At 40.3% G+C, this 19,597-nt stretch overlaps 1 protein-coding gene across 1 annotated transcript in view; it reads left to right on the top strand.

Annotated features, from left to right (window-relative positions):
• The window catches only part of Pold3 (DNA polymerase delta 3, accessory subunit), a 46,281-nt gene extending 26,690 nt beyond the window's left edge, over window positions 1–19,591 (top strand). Inside the window, 5 exon segments of the mRNA XM_012515028.2 lie at window positions 2,779–2,944; window positions 5,250–5,356; window positions 10,272–10,384; window positions 11,786–11,864; window positions 18,781–19,591. Coding sequence (XP_012370482.1) covers window positions 2,779–2,944; window positions 5,250–5,356; window positions 10,272–10,384; window positions 11,786–11,864; window positions 18,781–18,983 — 668 coding nt within the window. The 3' untranslated portion in view covers window positions 18,984–19,591.
• The last annotated feature ends 6 nt before the right edge of the window (window positions 19,592–19,597 follow it).

Raw genomic sequence — 19,597 nt, 5'->3', positions numbered from 1 at the left:
AGAAAAATCCAGTAGTCACATATTTTCATGCTTTTCATGTCAAGAATATATCCCCTGAGGGCGTGTGGCAGAATATCAGGAAAAATGCAGGAGTTGAAGGATAGTTGTGGCATGCCTTCTGCAGCTTCAGTTTTACAAAGATTTTTCAGGGAAACATACTTTCTTATGGTTATGCAAACAAAATTAGTCTGAATTCTGTCTTTCTGTGGTAGTCAGATTGGCAATCGAAGAGGAATTGGGGTGATAGTGTTTTATTTGCCATGATAGTTATCAGGGGAGACCGCTTTTCTGTTCTGGAAGTGCAGTGTGTAGAAAATGTGATACTTTTAGATTATTGGGAAGCACAGCTGTACTGGTAGGGGCACAGTGCACAGCAAGACTCCCACTTCCGTGAAAACACACAGTGCTGCTGACGTGTCCGGCCTGCGTGGCTGAACATGGGTCCCTGGATTAGTAAGGGATTATGGGATTTTGGTAAGAGCCACATGTTTGTTTATATGTGTTTGTTACCTTAATCAGTCAGTTTTAAATTTGTTTTAAAAGAGATATATGAGAATTTGCTAATTGTAAAAAATACCCTTGTACATATGTGTATGCTTATTTATTTGTTCATGTAGCAAATATTAGTTGTGCACTTACTGAAGACAAACATATGGAAAGTAAAAGTTACTGATTATAATGTCTAGGCAGGTTATTCTAACATGTAATACAGGCAGAAGGAAAGCCTGGAAAAGAAAAGAATTACTCACCTAATAAGAATCACAAAGTTGATTTATTTAACAGTTATTTTCTAAGATTGAATGTTCAGGGTAAAAATGTGATTTTTTTTTCTTGACACTGAGCATGATCATTACAGTGAAAATAAAGCTTGAGAGTTGGATGAGGAGAGTTTATTGTGGGGATTTGAACATTTTAAAATGTACTGCTAGACAATAACAAGTACTGGCAAGGATGTAGAAAAACCAAATTCCCATACATTGCTGTGGGGAATGTGAAATGGTAATTCCACTCCTATGTGGCTAAGCAAATTAAAGCTGTATGTCTGCACAAAAAACTTGTACGAGGTGGACATACAGCGGGCGGATGAATGGAAAAAGAAATGTGGCATATCCAGACAATGGAATATTATTCAGCGTAAAAAGGAATGAAATTCTGTCGTTTGTGACATGTTTACCTCCTCATCAGTCTGGCATATGTTGACAAACATTAATTGAGAAAATATAGTACTGAAGATGCAAAAAAGGTAAAGTATACTACTTACTGGTTATGTTTCCCAGCCAAGTCTTCAAAAGTATAAATAGATTGCATTTAATGCATCATCTACACTTTCAAATAATATATATGATTGATAAATTATTGTACTATCCTGTAACAGCCAAGACCAAGATGTATGTTTTTTCCTTCACTGTAGATGGTTTAAGCTGTGACTGAGCATGTAACCAAACTTACTGAGGAACTGCCTACTGTTGGCAGCTTTCTAATTGTGTGTTGTGGCTTTGCCTGCAGAAAGCTATACTAAGTCCATTGTGAAGGCTCGGTTATGTTTCTGGAATTTTTCAGATGTCTAGGCCGTTCTTGTGAGCATTCTACGAGTCCTTTGCATTAAACAGTAGTTGATTTGGTGTTTTCAGCTTCACATAGGGAAAGGAGTCAAGACTTTGTGGCATTAAACTGACTAAAGTTTATCATTTATTTATTTATTTTGAGAAATATGAATGAGACCGTTTCACAGCTGATTAATAGGACAGTTTTGATAGTCAGTACACTGTACATATCTTCTTAGTGGTTATCCACAGTACAAGAAGCAGACAGGATATCCTGTCCAAACACTGTTAGTACACCTCTTTCTTCTCATTGAGTTAAGCGAAAGTAGCTGTAAATTTATCCTAACTATTTTGTATATATAAATACAAAATGATCTTTCTTTTGTATCCTTTTTCTCTTTTTGTCCTAAGTTAGGTGATTTTTTTCTTTTTTCTTTTTTTTTCTGGCCCCTGACTGAAGTTTATATGTTGACTCTTATTTTTCCTACTAGCGTTTCCCTGAGGAAAATCACCTAACCTCCCATCTGATCTCTTAATTCTTACAATAATTCTCAAGTTGCTACAGAGAAAAATTAATTTTAGGTAAAATAATTTACTCAGAGAAACCAGAGTAAACCAAAAATAGTTTTCAGTTTTATCATTAAGGTAATAGATAAGGAGAGGATCCAAAATACAGTAGAAACAAAGCACTTGCTACAAATTCTGTGGTCACCATTTGAAAGCGCTTATTCCACTGAGCCATCTCACTGGCCCCAATTGAGTTTTAAATGTTAAACCACCTTGCTTTTTGGGGGTGAACCTTGCTTGGTTATGGTCTATTTTTATGTTTTGTGGGTTACATTTGTTAATGTCACACTAGGAATTTTGGGAAACATCTTCAATCCCTGTCATTCTTAGTTTTCCTTGTCTAACAATAGAGAAAGATGATACCTCACAAAATTGTATTTGTTTTTTCTAGGCCTTGCTTTTACTATCCTTTGGCCTGAAGCTGTGATATAATGAAAGATTAGCAGGAGGGAGAAATGAGGAAAGGTACAGCTACAGTAGCAGTTAGAAAGGAGAAATGTTTTTTTGAATAGACTGAGCTCTGTTAAGACAGGGACTTTTTTTTTTTTTTTTTTTTCCTTTAACCCCTTACGCCTAACATTACCTGGCACATAGCAGACTGTCAAAAGAATGATGGATTAAGATTGAATGGTGGGATTATATATCATTTGCTATACTTTATTTGTAGATAAATTTAAAGTCAATTTGGACTCAGAACAAGCAGTAAAAGAAGAAAAAATAGTAGAGCAAACTCCAGTGTCTGTCACTGAACCAAAGCTGGCAACTCCTGTTGACCTGAAGAAATCCAGCAAAAAAGCAGAGCCTGTTAGGATGCAGCAGAAGGAAAAAAAATGGTAGGAAAATTGTGTCACTTGTAAAGGAAATGTCTGCTGGGGGTGAGAAGGTCTGTGGGCTTATTGACAGCAGGTAGTTTGCAGTTGAGTCCTAAATTCTGCTTAATATCTCGGGGACACAACTACAACCAAATGAGAAGAGAACTCAGTAGCTTATCTGATGAAGTAGAATGGTGGAATTGGCCAGTTTGGGTGATTTAGGACTCTAAAAAAGTCACATTTTTGTCTCCATTGATCTAAACTAATTGTCTTTTGCCCTTGCACTATTTCTTAATTTAAAATTTGTTAACATGGCATAAATGTGGCTCTGTGTGTGTGTGTGTGCACGCGCACACTCACGCTCATGCTTCACTTCAAATTGCCAAATGAGAAATTACTGTTTCCAGTCAAATTTAAGTGAAAAAGTTCTTTGTTTTCTTTTTATATCAATGAGTTTATTTTTCAAGTGGTAAAATGTAATTAGAAAAGAAAATAAAAAGCACACAAGCTGTTAAAAATGAATCCAGGAATTTGAGACACTACCTCATAGTTGGTAGGAATTAGTCTGTTGAAAGAAATTCTAAAGGACACTGTCGGCACTGATAGGACCACAAAGACCTGACTTGTGGTAAGGTTGGAGCAACTTGAGTAAAAAAATCAACAAAATGGTGATGTTTCACAGAGTGAAGACTGTCCAGTGGGCCTTTCTTCCCAGAAACATACGATATTAGATGGATTACATGTTTAGTGTTGTCACTTATTGCCAAGAACACATTTAGTATTTCTCTATTAAGTGTGATATTAAGTGTAGGCTTTAGTTGATGCACTTTACTAGATTGAGAAGGTTCTTTTCTGTTCCAAGTTTACTGAGGGGTTTTATCATGAATGGGTGTTGGCATTTTTAGTGGATACTTGTTCTACGTTTATTGAGTTACTGAAATGGTTTTTCAGCTAATGCGAATTGCACCAATTGAGGTTAGTTTGGTTTTTTCCTAATATTTTCAGACCCACTTAAAAAAATTTGTTTTGTTTTAATATTTTATTTGTTTACTTGGCAGAGGGTCTCACCACACAGCTCAGACTCGTAGTGGTCCTCCTGTCTCAGCTCAGTCCTAGCACACGCTGGGATTACAGGCATGTGCCACCTTGCCCAATCTCAGTGGCCAGCTCAGAGTACCCAGGGGTGGGGCCAGCGCAGCATGTGGCATTAGGGATCGAACCCGGGTCCTTGCACTTGTCAGGCAGGCGCTTAGACTATTAAGCTATCTCCCAGCCCCCAATTGAGTTTTAAATGTTAAACCACCTTGCTTTTTGGGGGTGAACCTTGCTTGGTTATGGTCTATTCTTTTTATGTATTGTACATTAGATTTGTTAATGTCACACTAGGAATTTTTTGCCTCTGTAGTTTTGTCCTGATTTTTTGTGATGCTAGGGACTAAGCCCAGAGCTGAGGAGCGTTAGGCAAGCATCCTGCCACTGAGCTGCATTCCAGTCCTTCCCTCTGTATTTGTGAGGTCCATGGCTCAGTTATTTTCTTTTAGGTAGTGTCTTTGTCAATTTCAAGGTCAAAATTATGCTAACTTTATAAAATTAGTTGAGATGTGTGTTTTTTGTTTTCTGAAGGAATTTGTATTGATACTTATTAAATGTTTGTCCAAAATTTATCATTGAGTTCAGGCTTGCATAGTCTTCATATGAAGATTCTTTTTATTGTGAATTTAATTTCTTTGAATGGAGTTATTCAACTTCAATTCTTCCTGGATCAAGCTTTAATGAATTATGTTTTTAAAGAAATTTATTTCATCAACCCTTTAATGTCATAAAATTGTTTGCAGTACTGCCTTTTTCTTTGAGTATCTGTAGATATTGAAGAAAAAGAGAAAAATTGAACTTCCTAAGTGTGATAGCATTGAGTAGTAGCTGCTTATTTAATTTTTGTTGACTGATTGGCAGGTCAGTAAGGGAGGTAGAAAAGCGTTCAGAAAGATTCTTCATAATATGGTTATAGTTTTCATTAATCCATAGAGAGAAATGTTCTATTCTGGTCACCTGTAGGTGACCTAGTTGTACTTAGTTAACCTCATATCCTTCAAGAAAGTCTTTGTACTGCAAAAGTAGCTCATTGGGAGAGCACTTTCTTAGCATGTACCAGCCCCTGAGTTCCATACCCAGCACTGAAAAGAACAAAAAAAGTTCTTACTTGTCTGCTTTGACTGGACTTAGGACCATGAGTTATTTAAAAAAAAAAAAAAAATACATAGGCATATGTGAGTGCTTACATTTTTGTTCAGTGTAACATGCATAATTTATTCCTGAATGGCAATAGGGGGAAGCGAGTAGAGTTATCTAATGATGAAACAAAGGAAACTGGAAATGTGAAGAAAAAGAGGAGAAGAATCAAACTTCCTCAGTCTGACAGCAGTGAAGATGAAGGTGGGCATTATTATTAATTTACTAGGGGATCAGTTTTTATTACGATGCTCAAGAACCTAAAAAATTATTATGGGTAATAGAGTATTAATCCTAGCATCAAAGAAATGCAGCCTCCATTTCTTTGTGATATCTATTTTTAGCCTTTTGACCAGAAGTACTTTTTTACTACACATACTAAGACATTCTTTCTGTTTATTAAAGAAAGAGGGTTATTCCTTTGTCTGACTTTATGTGAATCTTTTTAAGAATTGTGATATTCTAGGTATCAGGGGTATTGAAGGTATTCCATACATATTGTTGAAAGGGAATGAACTGTGAACCCTTTAGTTTTAGGCTCTGGGCAGTATTATAAGATAAGCAAGCAAAACAAGGGAAAGAGTGCAGGGAACTTAACGCACTTTTTAAAAGAATAGCAGGTATTCGTGTGAGCCAAGATCTCATGCTAAATCATTTAAAAGGAAATGCACAGAAAGAGGAGGAGGTCAAGAGAAGACATTGGCTGAGTTGATACATTGCATGACTCAGAGCTGGGATTAAGACTGCTGTATTCACTGCTTCAAGAATTTGTGGCACAGTGTGCATAAACCGTTTAGGCAGAATGGGGAAATACAATCCAAGAGAATTCAGCAGCATAGTAAGGTGCATAAACAAATGCAAATAAACTGACACTAAAAGGGATTACAGAAGAATAATGAATGGGAAAAAGGAACCTTCTATCCAAGTACAAAACTAGAAGTATAAGAGTCTTCTCTTAATCAAAAACTGAACATAGTAACTGAGACTCCCCAGAAAAAGTTATTAACTCAATTGTACAAGTGAGTGAAACAAAATTTTATATGTAAGAGATTGTAAGGCAAAAGAAATGGAACAGACCTGATGAATAGTACCAGGTAGTTGATTCTCTCTGATAGAAATACCATTTTGACTTTCTGTGGATTTAGATCCTTTGTTCACAGGTAAGGTTAGGAGCACAGCCTCTGATATCTGGAGAGGAGGGTGCTCCTCAGAGCTATAGTGTTGTTTTGTTTTGTTTTATTTGTTTGTTTTTGAGACAGGATCTCACTGTGTAGTGCAGGTTGGCCTTCAACTTGTTTATGTAACCCAGGCTGACCTGGAGCTCACAGAAGATCCTCCTGCCTCAGCTTGAGGTGTGGTTTATTTAATGGGTCTTTAGAATGAGTAGAGTTATTGCATGATGAGCATTCAAATGTGAATAGAGGTGCTATATTTTCATTCCATGTCTTTGATCAAAAAAAAATTTTTTTTTTGACCATGCTTTCTAAAAAGGTAGATTTCCAAGTAAATGAATGAAATAAAAGACCATTAGGGAACATTCTGAACAGTTAAGAATTTAAATGCAGGTGCATGGGATAAGGCTTACTTTAGGAATATGTGCTAATTGGAATAGTCTCACCTACTTGCAGTGAGAGAGAGTAGATTCTGGAAAAGGCTGTGAAGCTGTCGGCCTATGCTTAAGTTCATTAAAAACATAAAGTACCTACCCATGGTGGCAGGACATGCCTGTAATCCTAGCTGCTTGGTAGGTTGAAGCTAGAGAATTACAAGTTTGAGGCTAGCCTAGACAGTTTAGCGAGAGATCCTGTCTCCATAAACTACGGGCAGCGGGATAGAGCTTAGGGGTAGAGTGCCTCTGGGTTCAATTCTCAGTGCCGCACAAAAAAGTAAACTAGATACTCTGAGGAATTACTGTGCTAATTAGGCTCATTACACACTTCCGAAATATTGCCTGTTTGGTTCCTTTGCCCACAAAAATAATACCTGTGGGTGACGAGAGATACAGGTGGGGTTATTTAGTTTGGAAAGCAGTGCAGAGAAACGTGACAGAGGGAGCAGCCTGTAATAACAGATGACAGCAGTGGACCTCAGAATTTTTTCCCTTTGGCAAATTTTTGGCATCAGATTGAATCTACCATTTTATTCTTAAATTTCTTTGAGAGCAGTGGGATTTTATTTTAAACCTGTACACAGTCTGTAACTTACAACTGTTTTATTTCTGTTACTGTGACATGGTATTTGCTGACTCTGCTGTCTTAATCAAGTCAGTAGCAGAGGAATGGAGTAAATGGCAGAGGTTTGGTATCAGACAGACCTGGGTCTGAACCTTTCTTGCACTACTTACTGTGTGACTTTAGACAACTTTCTTAACATCTTTAATTGCTTGTTGCCTCATTTCCAAAGAAGATATTAGCAGGAAGTCTGTAGTCTTTATTTATGAGCATCAAGAAAGATGGTGTGTAAGAATGCCACGAGTGTTTGCTTGACATGTAGTGGGGTTTTGATTACCCTCAGCCTTGCTGTTGAGGCCACTCCTGTTCAGAGGTAGTAAGTATACTTGCAGGAACCTTCTTTTAGAAAAGTCCCTTTAGCTATGTATTTGGAACTCTCCAACTAAGGGCCAGTTTGTTTTTTTTTTTTTTTTATTTCACCATACCAAGAGTCATAGTCACCACTACAGGTTCTCTTTGTAAACAAACAAAAAGATCCTGAAAGAAATAGCATTAAGAATATCTGTATTGCTAGGAAGAAATAGAGTTGTAGCAACTATGTGTAAGTATTTTTATTCCTACAAGTTGCTTATGAAGAATATTGGGGCCGGGGAGATGGCTCAGTGGAATAAGCCTCGCCTGGCAAGTGCAAGGGCCTGAGTTCAATCCCCAGTTACACACACACACACAAAAAGAATGTTAAGCAAGTGACCCCACCCCTCTTTTAAGGTAAAGATAAGATATTTTGGGGGCTGGGGATAAGATATTTTGGGGCCTGAGTTCAATCCCCGGTTCTGCCAAAAACAAAGGAAAAAAAAAAAGATAAGATAATTTAAAATATCAAGTCCTAGGAAGATGGGAATGCTTTCTAGGAATTTTAATTACCATCTCTGCCGGGAGACTCAGCAAACAAAGGTTACCTTGCTAAATCCCTAAATTAGCTTTACCCACAATTCTTATTCTGCCCCCACACAAGTTGCTTTCCTGTGGCATTCCTTCCTCTGTAGAGCCAAAGAGCTGTGTTCGTGAGTGCATGCCACTGGGATTAAGTGTTTACCTTGAGTAAATCAGGTGACTGTGAAAGTGGAAATGGAGTGAGTACTTGAAACTTCTTTGGCTTCTTCGCTGCCTGAACTTTCCTCCAACCACTGTACTGCATCTGCCATTGTGCCCCAGCTTTTTGAGTAACTGTTCTTCCAGAACAACAAGTTCTCCCTTCTGGGGCCTACCACTTCTCTGGCCTAAGTTCTCATCATGTGCTAGCCTCCCAGAGCTGGATTAATAGTGAGACCTTATTTCTCCCAGAGCTTATGGGGCCCATTTCAAACTTGAAGTGTAAAATTGTTCTGGTTCTTGTTCTGCTACATCTCTTTAGCTCATCTGACCTTGAACCTTCCACTGTCTGAATGTTAACACTGACCTAATCAGGGAGAATTTCACATCCAAGACTTGTGCTAGAAATTTGGAGGTAGCCAGGAGATCCAGGGAGCTGGCGGAGCTAAGCAGCTCACCTGTCTCCTGGCTGGCCATCGGTCAGCTGAAGCCTTCCAGGTTCTATCTCATGGGTCTGACACTAGGACCGCTGTTTCTGAAACTTGAGAAATGATGGGGTTGTCTAGTGGTGCTCTCATTTCTGTAGTGTTGCTTCATCCCTTAATATGCTCTGTATTACTCTCAGTGTAGCAAAACTACTTCATCAGTAGGACAGTCACTAAGTATAATTCCCACATTTTTAAAGAGAACAGAAAAATAGATAAAACATTAGAAACGATACAGGATTTTGTGAAACAAGAAGATAGGTATTCCAGCATTGGTTGCTATGTTGCATTTTTTTAAAATGTATTTAGTACAGGGTCTACAGGGTCTTACTACACAGATTGGAGTCAGAGTGATTCTCCTGTTTTCAGCCTCCCAAGCACTGGGATAACAGGTGTGCACCTCTCTGCCTAGGTCTCACTTGCAGACTCAGCAGGCCCCAGGGATGGGGCTAGCGTAGCACGCTGGGAATTGAACCCTAGTCCCTGCATCTGCCTAAGCAGGTGCTTTAGTCAAATGCTGAGCTATCTGACCAGCCCTGCCCACCAAGAATATTGAGAAGGACTTAGTTGATAAAACTCTCATTATAAACATCAGACCGAAGGTGATCCCTCCCCCGAAGTTTATGCTCTGAATATCAGCTGGAAATTTTGAAGTTTTGAGACAGGATCTTGCTATGTAGTTCAGGCTGGCCTCCAACTCATGGCAGGTCTCATGCCCTAGCCTCCCAACTGCTGGGATTAGAAGTATGTGCTATCATGCCCAGCTCCACTTGGAAACTGTCAGCCTAACAAATACCTCAGATGATTACAGGTAATTCTCAGGTCACAAAACAGATACTGACATGGAACATTTGGTATAATCTGAAGATTATCTCTTTTGTTAATCTTATGTGAAGACGATCCTTTAAGGTAACGTGGGTGTGTGGACCAGAAAGGCTGTGCAGTCAAGACTGACTTGGGTTTAAAACCAGTTTCAGTTAAAAGTTGTGTGAGTTTGTCAAGTGAAGGAACCTTTGACCTCTGTTTACTCAACTAAGAATATAATACTCAGTGTAACACATGGTAGGTGATCAGTAGCTATTTATATATCACCTTCATGCCTTGACATAACTGTAAATAAAATAAAACATTTAGCATAGATGATCTGTAAGACATTTCCAGCTCTAATAATTCTTGGTTCTCTGATTTTAATTGTATAAAACTAATATGTACTTTAAAGGTAGCTGCATAACTGCAGTGTGCTTGGTTGTCATGACTTACTGCTTCCAAAATGCCTTTTGTTGAACATAGAAATTAGAGTTTCTGATAGGAAGGCACTGTTTACCAGCTAGAGCTTATAGTTTTCTTATCTAAACTTGTTCCATTATTCAGTCTTCGCAGACTCTCCGGGGACTTACGAAGATCAGTCACCATCCCCACCTCCTCCTGTATCTCCACCTCCTGACCCAGTACCGAAGGCTGAACCTGAGCCGCCTCCTGACAAGGTAAAGTCTTGCTGGGATACTTGGGTTCCACGTGTCCGTAATTGCCCAAGTTTCTACATTTACATAACTCATGCTGTAGACTTCACAAATGCCAGTAGATGGCTCTTGTCTCATTCTGCTTTCCTACAGGTTGATAAAAATAGGGACTGATTCCTTTCTTTTCTCACCTTAAAGGGAGTGTTTGGTGTAGGTTACAATCTCAGAAAGATTTGTGGAGGTGGCTTGAGAAACTGATTTTCATGACCATTAGCATCAGGGTTGCTGTGTTACTTAAGTTTTGTTGAAATTTGGCAAGAAGTGGCCCTGCCTGCATCAGAGCAAAGTGTGAAAGAAGGTACACAAAGATACGCACATGTTGATTGCTCTTCAGAAACTTCTGAAAAAGGACCAGATGAAAAAAGTTGGCAGTAAATGGACACTTTTGAGTCCTCTTCAACTATGTCTTGTCTGACGACATCTAACATCTATGAGTGTTGGTACCAACTTGTGTTAATGTTGATAGTCATGCCTTGGTACTTATGCATTTTGGCAGTTTTGTCATGATACTCCTCTTTTCTTGGTATTTAACACACAAGCTAGAAATTGTGGTGTAGATTGTCTTATGACTCACAACCCTTCCCAGCCAAAACAGTTTCTTGGTACATGTTGCACCTCCTGGATCCAAGTAATAATGATTACTAAGGTAGCACTGTGTAAACCAAAGAGCACATACTGACAAGTTTTCTTTTTTGTGACTATTCATTTTCTTTAATTCATTATGTTAAGAGTCGCCTAAATCTCTTACTGCTCTTGTGATGAAAGACACCAACAGAGCCGGAGAGCTGGCTCAGTAGAGTAACCTCTTGCCTGGCAAGCTCAAGGGCCTGAGTTCAATCCCTGGTTCTGCCAAAAAAGAAAGAAAGAGACCAATAGATAGAAGGAAAGTGCTATTGTGTGACACATTTCCCCCTAAACCTGATGGGTCTAGTGTTGAAATGCCGAGGCTGGCTAGCCAGTGCTTGTGGCAAGGACACGTGCTGGGAAATGCCTGGGCTGGCGTGGGGGCCTCCGCTGTCTGCTCCCATCATGCTGCCCTAGTTCTCAGTACCCTGTACGTTGTACATTGTGGTCTGCTTTCTTTGTCTTTCCCCTCCGCTAAGATCCTTATCCAGTTTGTTTTTAACCATAGTGACTAGACAGCAAATGCTTGCTTACAGAAAAAATATGGTACTTTCCTCAGCCTGCTGCATCCACCTTGTAAACAGTAAAACACCAGGTGCATACATACATGGAACAGAACTTTGCTGTGTGGTAGTGTTGGTCCCCTTCATGTGAAGAGTCCCTGAAATTTTTGCTGTTTTTATGTATTGCTTCATTGGTCAACCTAACCTCATATCCTCTGATCTTCCTCTGATCTTTTAGAGCTCAAATGGAGAAAATAGAAGAAAACGAAAGCGTGTGATAAAATCTAAAACATCTGTGGATGCAGATGGCAGCATGGGTAAGACAAATTTCTGAATCCAAATCCAGAGATAGAATTATTAACAGAGAGGCATCATTATCCCCTACAGAGAAGTCCATCTCAGAGTTAAATGTGCAGAACGCACCCCCAGTGGTGCTGATACTGCTTGCTGGGGTCCGTGCTTCAGCGCAAAGTAGGCTGTAGCTGACCTCGGAGCATCTGGGTACTTGTTCGGTCCATACGCCATGAAAAACAAACCTGATGGTCTTGGGTAGTGGTCATGTCATCTCTAGTGGGAGCTCCTCTCTTTCTCTTTTTCAGTTTATTTTATTTATTTAGTACAGGATCTCACTAGTAGTGATCCTCGTGTCTCAGCCTCCCCAGCACTGGTATTATAGGCGTGCACTACCATGCCTTGTTTCTGTGGCCGGTGGGGCCTGCACAGCCTGTGGTATGGGGGATTGGACCTGGTCCCTGTGCTTGCCAGGAAGGCACTTAGACCGCCGAGCTCTGTCCCTCGCCCCTAGTGCAAGTTTCCTGATCTGTGGAGAGATGGAAGGAATGTACCTATTTTGCCTCAATGTGGAGTTATGAAGATTCAGGTGAGGTAATTTGAGGTAATTAGCTAAAAACACTTGGAAAACAATACAGAGTTAAGATGTTATCCTAGATGTTTAGGAACATTCATGTTATTAGAATGATTGTTTTATAATTTTGAACAGTGAGAAAGGAGCTCCTAAAGATGGTGAGACTGAAGAGATAATCAAGAGTCTTCCTTGGTGTTTGGCCCATTTGTTCTTAGACAGGTCTGACCAGCCAGTTTGCTTCCTGTTTTCTCTCCATAAGCTGCGTTAGGTAAAGCATGTACTTACTAGGAAGACCCAGAGGGGAATTAGAATTCAGGCCTTGCCTTGAGGCATTGGCTGATTCTTCTTTCTTAAAAAGATGGATGGGACCTGAAGAATCAACTTTTCCTAGACAGCACTGTTATTTGATCTTGAGGATGTTCTGTCAGTCGAGTGCCTTGTCTCATTATTCCTCACTGCCATTGCTCCGAAGAGATCTCTGCCATTTTGATCACAGCATATGATAGGGGGGATAAGATTCTTCTCGTGTATCTTCATGACAAATTTCTTGTGAGCCTATACATTCTTACGAAGTCTGCACTTTGGATGTTTGTTTGGGAGAGGTGTTTTTGTGATGACCTTTGTTTTGTTTTGTTTTGTTTTGTTTTTAAGCTTTTTTGTATTCTAATGTAGTTTTTTGTGGGGAAGAGATAACCTTTGAGACAGGGTCTTGATTTATAGTGCAGACTGGTCTCCAACTTAAGCAAACCTCTAGCCTCAAAAGGATGAAAACTTTAGTGCTTGTTTTTTTCCTTCTTCTCTAGAAGAAAAAAAAATGTTGTAATTCAGAGTTCATTAGGAATTTGCGCCTAATTATTTATTGTTTTATTTAAGACACAGTAGTCAAGATTTGGCGAGGTGTGGGGTGTGGACTTTTCTGCTGTCCTTCTACCAGACAGGACTATGAAGAGCCTTGGATGAAACAGTGAAAACTGCTCACATGGCTCTTTTTGTCGGGTTTTAGTCCAAGCTCAACCTAATGAATCTTGGCTCTGGTTACCAAAGGAGCTGTGTGCTCTCCTTTCTCTGCTCAGAATGTTCCAAATGTACCGGCACGGGGCTTTCCCTGCCCTGTGCTGCATCACATTTGTTCCTTGGGTTTAAAAAGCTAATCTCAGGCTGTCCAAATAGCTCAGTCAATTAAAGTGCCTGCAAGCAGGGGCAAGGGCCAGAGGTTCAATCCCTGGGCCTGCCATGCTGGCCGTGCCCCCCCCCCCCAGGGCATGCTGAGAGGGCATTTGAGACTGCACATGGTGGCGCTCGCCTGTAATTTCAGCTTTTGGGAGGTTGTAAACAGGTGGATCACTATGAGTCTGATCTAGTAGTGAGACCCTGGACACCCTGTAAACCCTTCCCTAAAATATAAAAAAGAAAAATAAATAAAAGACTAATCTTCCTTTTTTATGAGTTTGCAGCAGAGACTGGGGAATTGGACTCCTGAGATAAGTTGGGGTGAAATTCTGAACACAAAGTGGATGTCTACAAAGAAAGCAGTTGAATGGAAAAGATCCCAGGCCTGCTGTGCAGGTCCCACCCCTGGGGCACACTGAGATGGCAATTGAGACTGGGTGTGGTGGCACATGCCTGTAATCTCAATAGTTGAGAGGCTATAAACAGGAGACTCACTACGAGTCCAATGTAGTAGTGAGACCCTAGCACCCTATAGACCCTTCACTAAAGTACAGCAAAAAAATGAAAGAAAGAAAGAAATCTGATGTTATCTATGGAAAGCAGGCCTTTCAGGGGCCAGGGAAATAGCTCAGTAGAATAAGCGCTTCCCTGGCAAGCGCAAGGGCCTAAGTTCAATCCCCAGTTTAGTTCCGCCAAAAGAAGAAAAAAGCAGGCCTTTTATAATGGTAGCCAAGAAAACTAGCTAATGTTAAGCTAACATAAGGTCCTATATTTATAACCTGAAATCTCCTTTGTCCTTTAGTTTGAAATAGCTTCAGCTTTTAATACAGAAATAATCCTTTTAGCTTTTCTGGTATACTCAGTGTGCTGATTGAGAAATTGTATTGGTGCTGCCCTGACTGGTTTTGAACACCCCGAAGCAATTATTACACAAAATTGGCAATGTGACAGCCAGTGATTTCATTAAGAAATAATGAGCCAGTTGGTGCTGAAGTGTAATATTATAGACATGCTGCCATTTGAATATGGAATACAGCTTATTAAATAGGAATGGCTTATACCAACTAGGGGTGCGTTGTTTCCTTTTTCTTGATGGCTCTTCAGACTTTCCCAATTTAAGAAACTGAATAAATACCACCTCATAATTTTTAAACTAGAATCATTTTTCATATTTAAATACAAAAGTGGGCACTGACCTTTTTTTACACATAAAAAGTGTGCAGCGATGCGCCAGTGCCCTGTCCTCCATGGCCCCCTTGCCCGTCCTGTGATTGAAGCCATCGTAACAGCAAGCCTCCCTCTCCCACATGCACAGGGATTCTCGGTGCTTTATACTACCCAGTAATGGACTGTGTCAGTTTCATATTGGATGCATATCCTTCCCCAACATCTCCATTCTTGGAAAGAAAAAAGTAACAGTCATTAATGGTTGGGATCCTTCCCTCCCACTGGCAACAGCTTCTACCCGTAATGGGATAACATGGAGACTTTACAGTTAGGAGCAATTTACTGAAAAGGGCAGGGTGACCACAGCTGACATGACTGTCCACTTAGCTGCACCCTGATCAGAGTGTGAGTAGCATGAAGGACACAGGTGCTACTTGAGAGTCCCTCATAAGACAACCAAGGCAGAGTTCTCCCTATCAAGTTTCTATCAGTGCACCAAAGTTTTAAATAGTAATGTCAGCAGCTCAGACACAACTCAGTTTCACATTTTCATTACCAAGATAGCTCAAATACAGCAGCTTACAAAGGAGAGCTTGCTTGTGGCATTCCTCCTGCTTCTGGGTCTCAAAAGCAATGGGAAGAGCCGGGATCAGAAAGGAGATAGTCCTATCCCACAGGGCTGTCCTAGGAAACCTGGGCCTTTCTTGAGCCACAAAGCTGAAGTGATCAGAAGTGGCTCCGGCTGTGGACTGGACCCTCTTGGCATACTTCTCCAATGGACCCCAAAGTCTCTGACCTGGTCAGACTCTGCCTTACTTGAAGATCTTGCTACAATTGAAATTTTAGTGTAGTAATTCATGGGTAAGATTCTGAGTTTCTAATAAGCTCCCAAGAAATTCTAATATGTCTGGCTTAGGGTGGACAGTTTGAGAAATAATGCCTTCAGAAACACTTAATAGATCTATTGTGTTTTGTTTTGTTTGGCAGTACTAGGGATCAAAGTCAAGACCTTGCACTCTCAAGGCAGGCACTTATGCCGCTGAGCCATCTCCCCAGCCCCAATAGGTCAAATTGTATAAGTTCAGTGTTTGTAAACTCCAGTTAATTTAACACTGGCAAATGTATTCCTTCTTGTATTGACAAAATAAATGGAAGGAAACAAAATTACATGTGGACAATAATGATCCGGTCTTTTGACTTTCTTTTTATTTATTTTTTTAATGTGTTTGGTACAGGGTCTTGCTACGCAGCTTGGATTTGTAGTGATCCTCCTATTTTCAGCTTCCCAAGCACTGGGATTACAGGTGTGTGCCACCCTACTCCCAACTCCTGGCAGATCCTCCTGCTTCAGCCTCTTGAGTGCTGGGATTATAGGTGTAGGCCACCACACTCAGCCATAGCACATTAAAATTTTTTTAATTTTGAGAAAAGGTTTTATTAAATTTCCAGGTTGGACTTCAATTTATGATCTTCCTAGCTCAGTGTTTCTGTTGGAGAATTGTATAATTCAGTCACTTCCTAAATAATTGTTGATAGCTGTATAAATTTTGCAGCTACACAAATGATCATAGAAAATGAATTTTTAAAACCTACTTGATATCTGTTTAAAACTTAGGCTCTTTTAAGTGGCCAGCAGTCATCCAAGTGAGTTTTATGCTCTTTAAAGTAAAGATAAATTCTGGGAACTGTTGGGGAGGGGGGTTGTCAATTACATAATCCTGGTAGGACTAGATGGATAAAGGAGAAAGAGCGCGACAATGTGGCGGTCGGTTTTCCTACCCCACCGTCCATTATAAAGGAAAATACAGCATTGAAGACTTGCTCAGAGCTAGTAGGTACGTCATCTATCCCAAGGGGCACTGTAACCCTCATGTTAACAGGGGAAAAGAACACTAATTTGCAAAGTGTCATCTCCAGACCAGCAGCATCACTGTCATCTGGAAACGTGTTTTAAAAAATAATAATAGTTTCTTAGGTCCTGCCCTAGACTTGCCAAATCTGAAACTTTTAAAGTAAAATCCAGTAATCTGTTTTTTTAACAAGCATGCCACATGATTCTGATGAAAGTTAGGAGCGTGTCTTAAATTGCAAGCTAGGTATTAAAACATATGTTTAAATCCAAAGTTTATAGCTCTAGAACAGTTTGACAAATGTTTTTTATTAGAATTATCTGTAGGGCTGGGGAAATAGCTCAACAGCTTAAGTACCTGCCTGGCAAGTGCAAGGTCCTGAGTTCAGTCCACAGTACCAAAAAAAAAGAAATGTTTTAAAAAGGATTTTCTGTAATTAAGATCTTGAAGCTATTGTTCTTTAATGGGAAGCTACCTTTTTCATTAATCAAGCAGTTATGATACAGAGTAGATTACTGTTTTCAGTTAAGATGATTTCCTTCACTATAACTTTATTGTTTGCTGCAGCAAGATGGGCTGAGGAAGAATTCAGATGGCACTGCTGTGGCAGCCCTACAGGCACAGGAAGTGTGCTTTGTGCTGTGACTTGTGGTGGGTGGGTGTAATCCAGTAGTATTGAGAGGCCCCTGGAGTTCTAGGTCATGGCTGGAAACTACTGTTTGGGGCTTGTTCCTTTGGGGTCGCTCATATGGACTGCTCGCTGGTAAGTTTCTTTCCAAGTTTCTCTTTTGGGAAGGGTTTGGATAGTTTTAAGGACAGAAGGAAAGGCAGTTGATGGCTTTGGCTGATAAGAAAACGGATAACTTTGTTTCTCACTTTATCCAATCTTAAGTACTGATAATTTTTTCTAACATATTAGTCAAATTTTCAAGAGCTTTAGAATCGAATATATTTGTTTTAATATGCAGTGTGCCATTTATATATGCTGTAAAACTTTACCATGCATCAGAATCACTTGAGTGCTTGTTAAAGCACAGATTGCCAGATTTGATGCAGAACTCAGATTCAGATAACTTCCTCAAAACTACCAAGTGTGTCTGTCATCTGTGTGAGTTATCTTTATGATATAGACTCTTACTAAATCTTGTGTTGATAATCATTCAAACTTAAGAACTGAGAGTTGCTGTAATAATGTCCAGCTCTCTGTACTAAAGATGTGCAGAGAGGTGACAGACAGAAGTATAGTGCCAGCCAAGGAGGTCTGTAGTGGTGAGTCTTGCTCAACAGTGTGGGACTGGTCTATGTCGACGTAGTAGCAAGTACAACGGCGAATTCTGAAGATGCTGCCCAAAGGAAACAGTGGTTCTGGAAGAGGGGGGAAAGGGGGAGCAGCCTCAGGGAGTGATAGTGCTGACAAGAAGGCTCAGGGCCCCAAAGGTGGTGGAAATGCACTAAAGGTCCGACACATTCTGTGTGAAAAACACAGCAAAATTATGGAAGCCATGGAAAAGTTAAAGTCCAGGATGAGATTCAGTGAAGTGGCCACACAGTATAGTGAAAATAAAGCCAGGCCAAGGGGGTGACTTGGGTTGGATGACCAGAGGCTCCATGGTAGGACCATTTCAAGAAGCAGCATTAGCCTTGCCTGTGAGTGGAATGGATAAGCCTGCATTTACAGACCCACCAATTAAGACAAAGTTTGGATATCATATTATTATGGTTGAAGGGAGAAAATAAAATTACGTGAAAAATTAAAAAAAAAAAAAAGTGTGGGACCAAAGACTCAAGAGCAAGAAAACCAGCAGTGACAGTCAGCAAGCACCGTGAGTCAGAGGTAAGACTCAGAAGCTAGTCGAAGCCTGGTGTTATAAGTGGGTGTTTGAGACAGTCCAGATACAGAGCTTAGGAAGTTGGCTGGCATAGACCAGGACCCAGCGGATCTGGGCAATTAATGAAAAAGGCTTACTTAATGTCATGGGACATAGGAGGAGGAGGAGGAGGAGGAGGAGGGATTAGGTCTCAGCCCTTCCTAGAAGCTTTGTGAGCTCAGGACCCACATACTTTTACTCAAGACTAGATGTCATCTCCTTTAGGAAAACAGAGATTCATTATCAAATGTGCAGGACACCTTATTCTCCTGATAAACCCAGTCATGTTCCCTTTTTTTTCTTCTTCTTCTAGTGACTGAAAAAATCTTTGAGAGTGAATCTTGCACTGATAGTGAAGAGGAGCTTAGGACCAAGACAGCCTCTGGACACAGACCCCCTGCCATGCCTGTGAAAAAAGAGCCCAAAGAGGAACGAAAGGGCTCTAAGAAAGGGACTGCTGCTCTGGGCAAAGCCAACAGACAAGTGTCCATCACTGGCTTCTTCCAGAGGAAATAAAATGCCAGTTGTGGCAGGTCAGAGACTTAGAGTGGTCAAAGGAGAAGACCAAGTATAGATTCACTTACTGTGTAAGTCTGTCTGTCCTCTCATTCCTCACCTCACCCGCATTGAGAGACTGTCCTTCCAACCTGTGAAGTTTATGCTGTTACTGGTTTTTAACCTAAAAGGAGTCACCTGCAAACAGGAGGCAAAATAATATTTAAAAAATGCATAGAGGGTGCCGGGGAGATGGCTCAGTAGAATAAGTGCTTCCCTGGCAAGTGCAAGGGCCTGAGTTCAATCCCTGGTTCCTCCCCCCACCCCCCCAAAAAAAATGCATAGAGAAATTCACTCCAAAATTAAATCCGAACACATTCAGATTTCCCCACTGTGCCTCCCTTCTCACCCTTTGCCCTGACCTCTTACTGTTCAGAAAGATTCCTTCAGGTCCCTCTGTAGTCTGTGAACTTGTGTAGGTGTTTTTGTCCTTGAATTCTACCAGATGTGTTTGTTCTCCCCAACCTCCTCTCCCAACTATGACACTTCTGTCCCCTAGTCCCATGAAGCTGTTTTCTATAAATCTTTTAAATTTTGGTTGAACCAAAAGCCAAAACAAAAATCTTCCCATGATC

This window comes from Octodon degus, unplaced genomic scaffold (assembly GCF_000260255.1).
Source record: "Octodon degus isolate 3935 unplaced genomic scaffold, OctDeg1.0 scaffold00049, whole genome shotgun sequence".
Classification (NCBI taxonomy): Eukaryota; Metazoa; Chordata; class Mammalia; order Rodentia; family Octodontidae; genus Octodon; species Octodon degus.
This window is presented reverse-complemented; position numbering and strand designations above follow the sequence as displayed.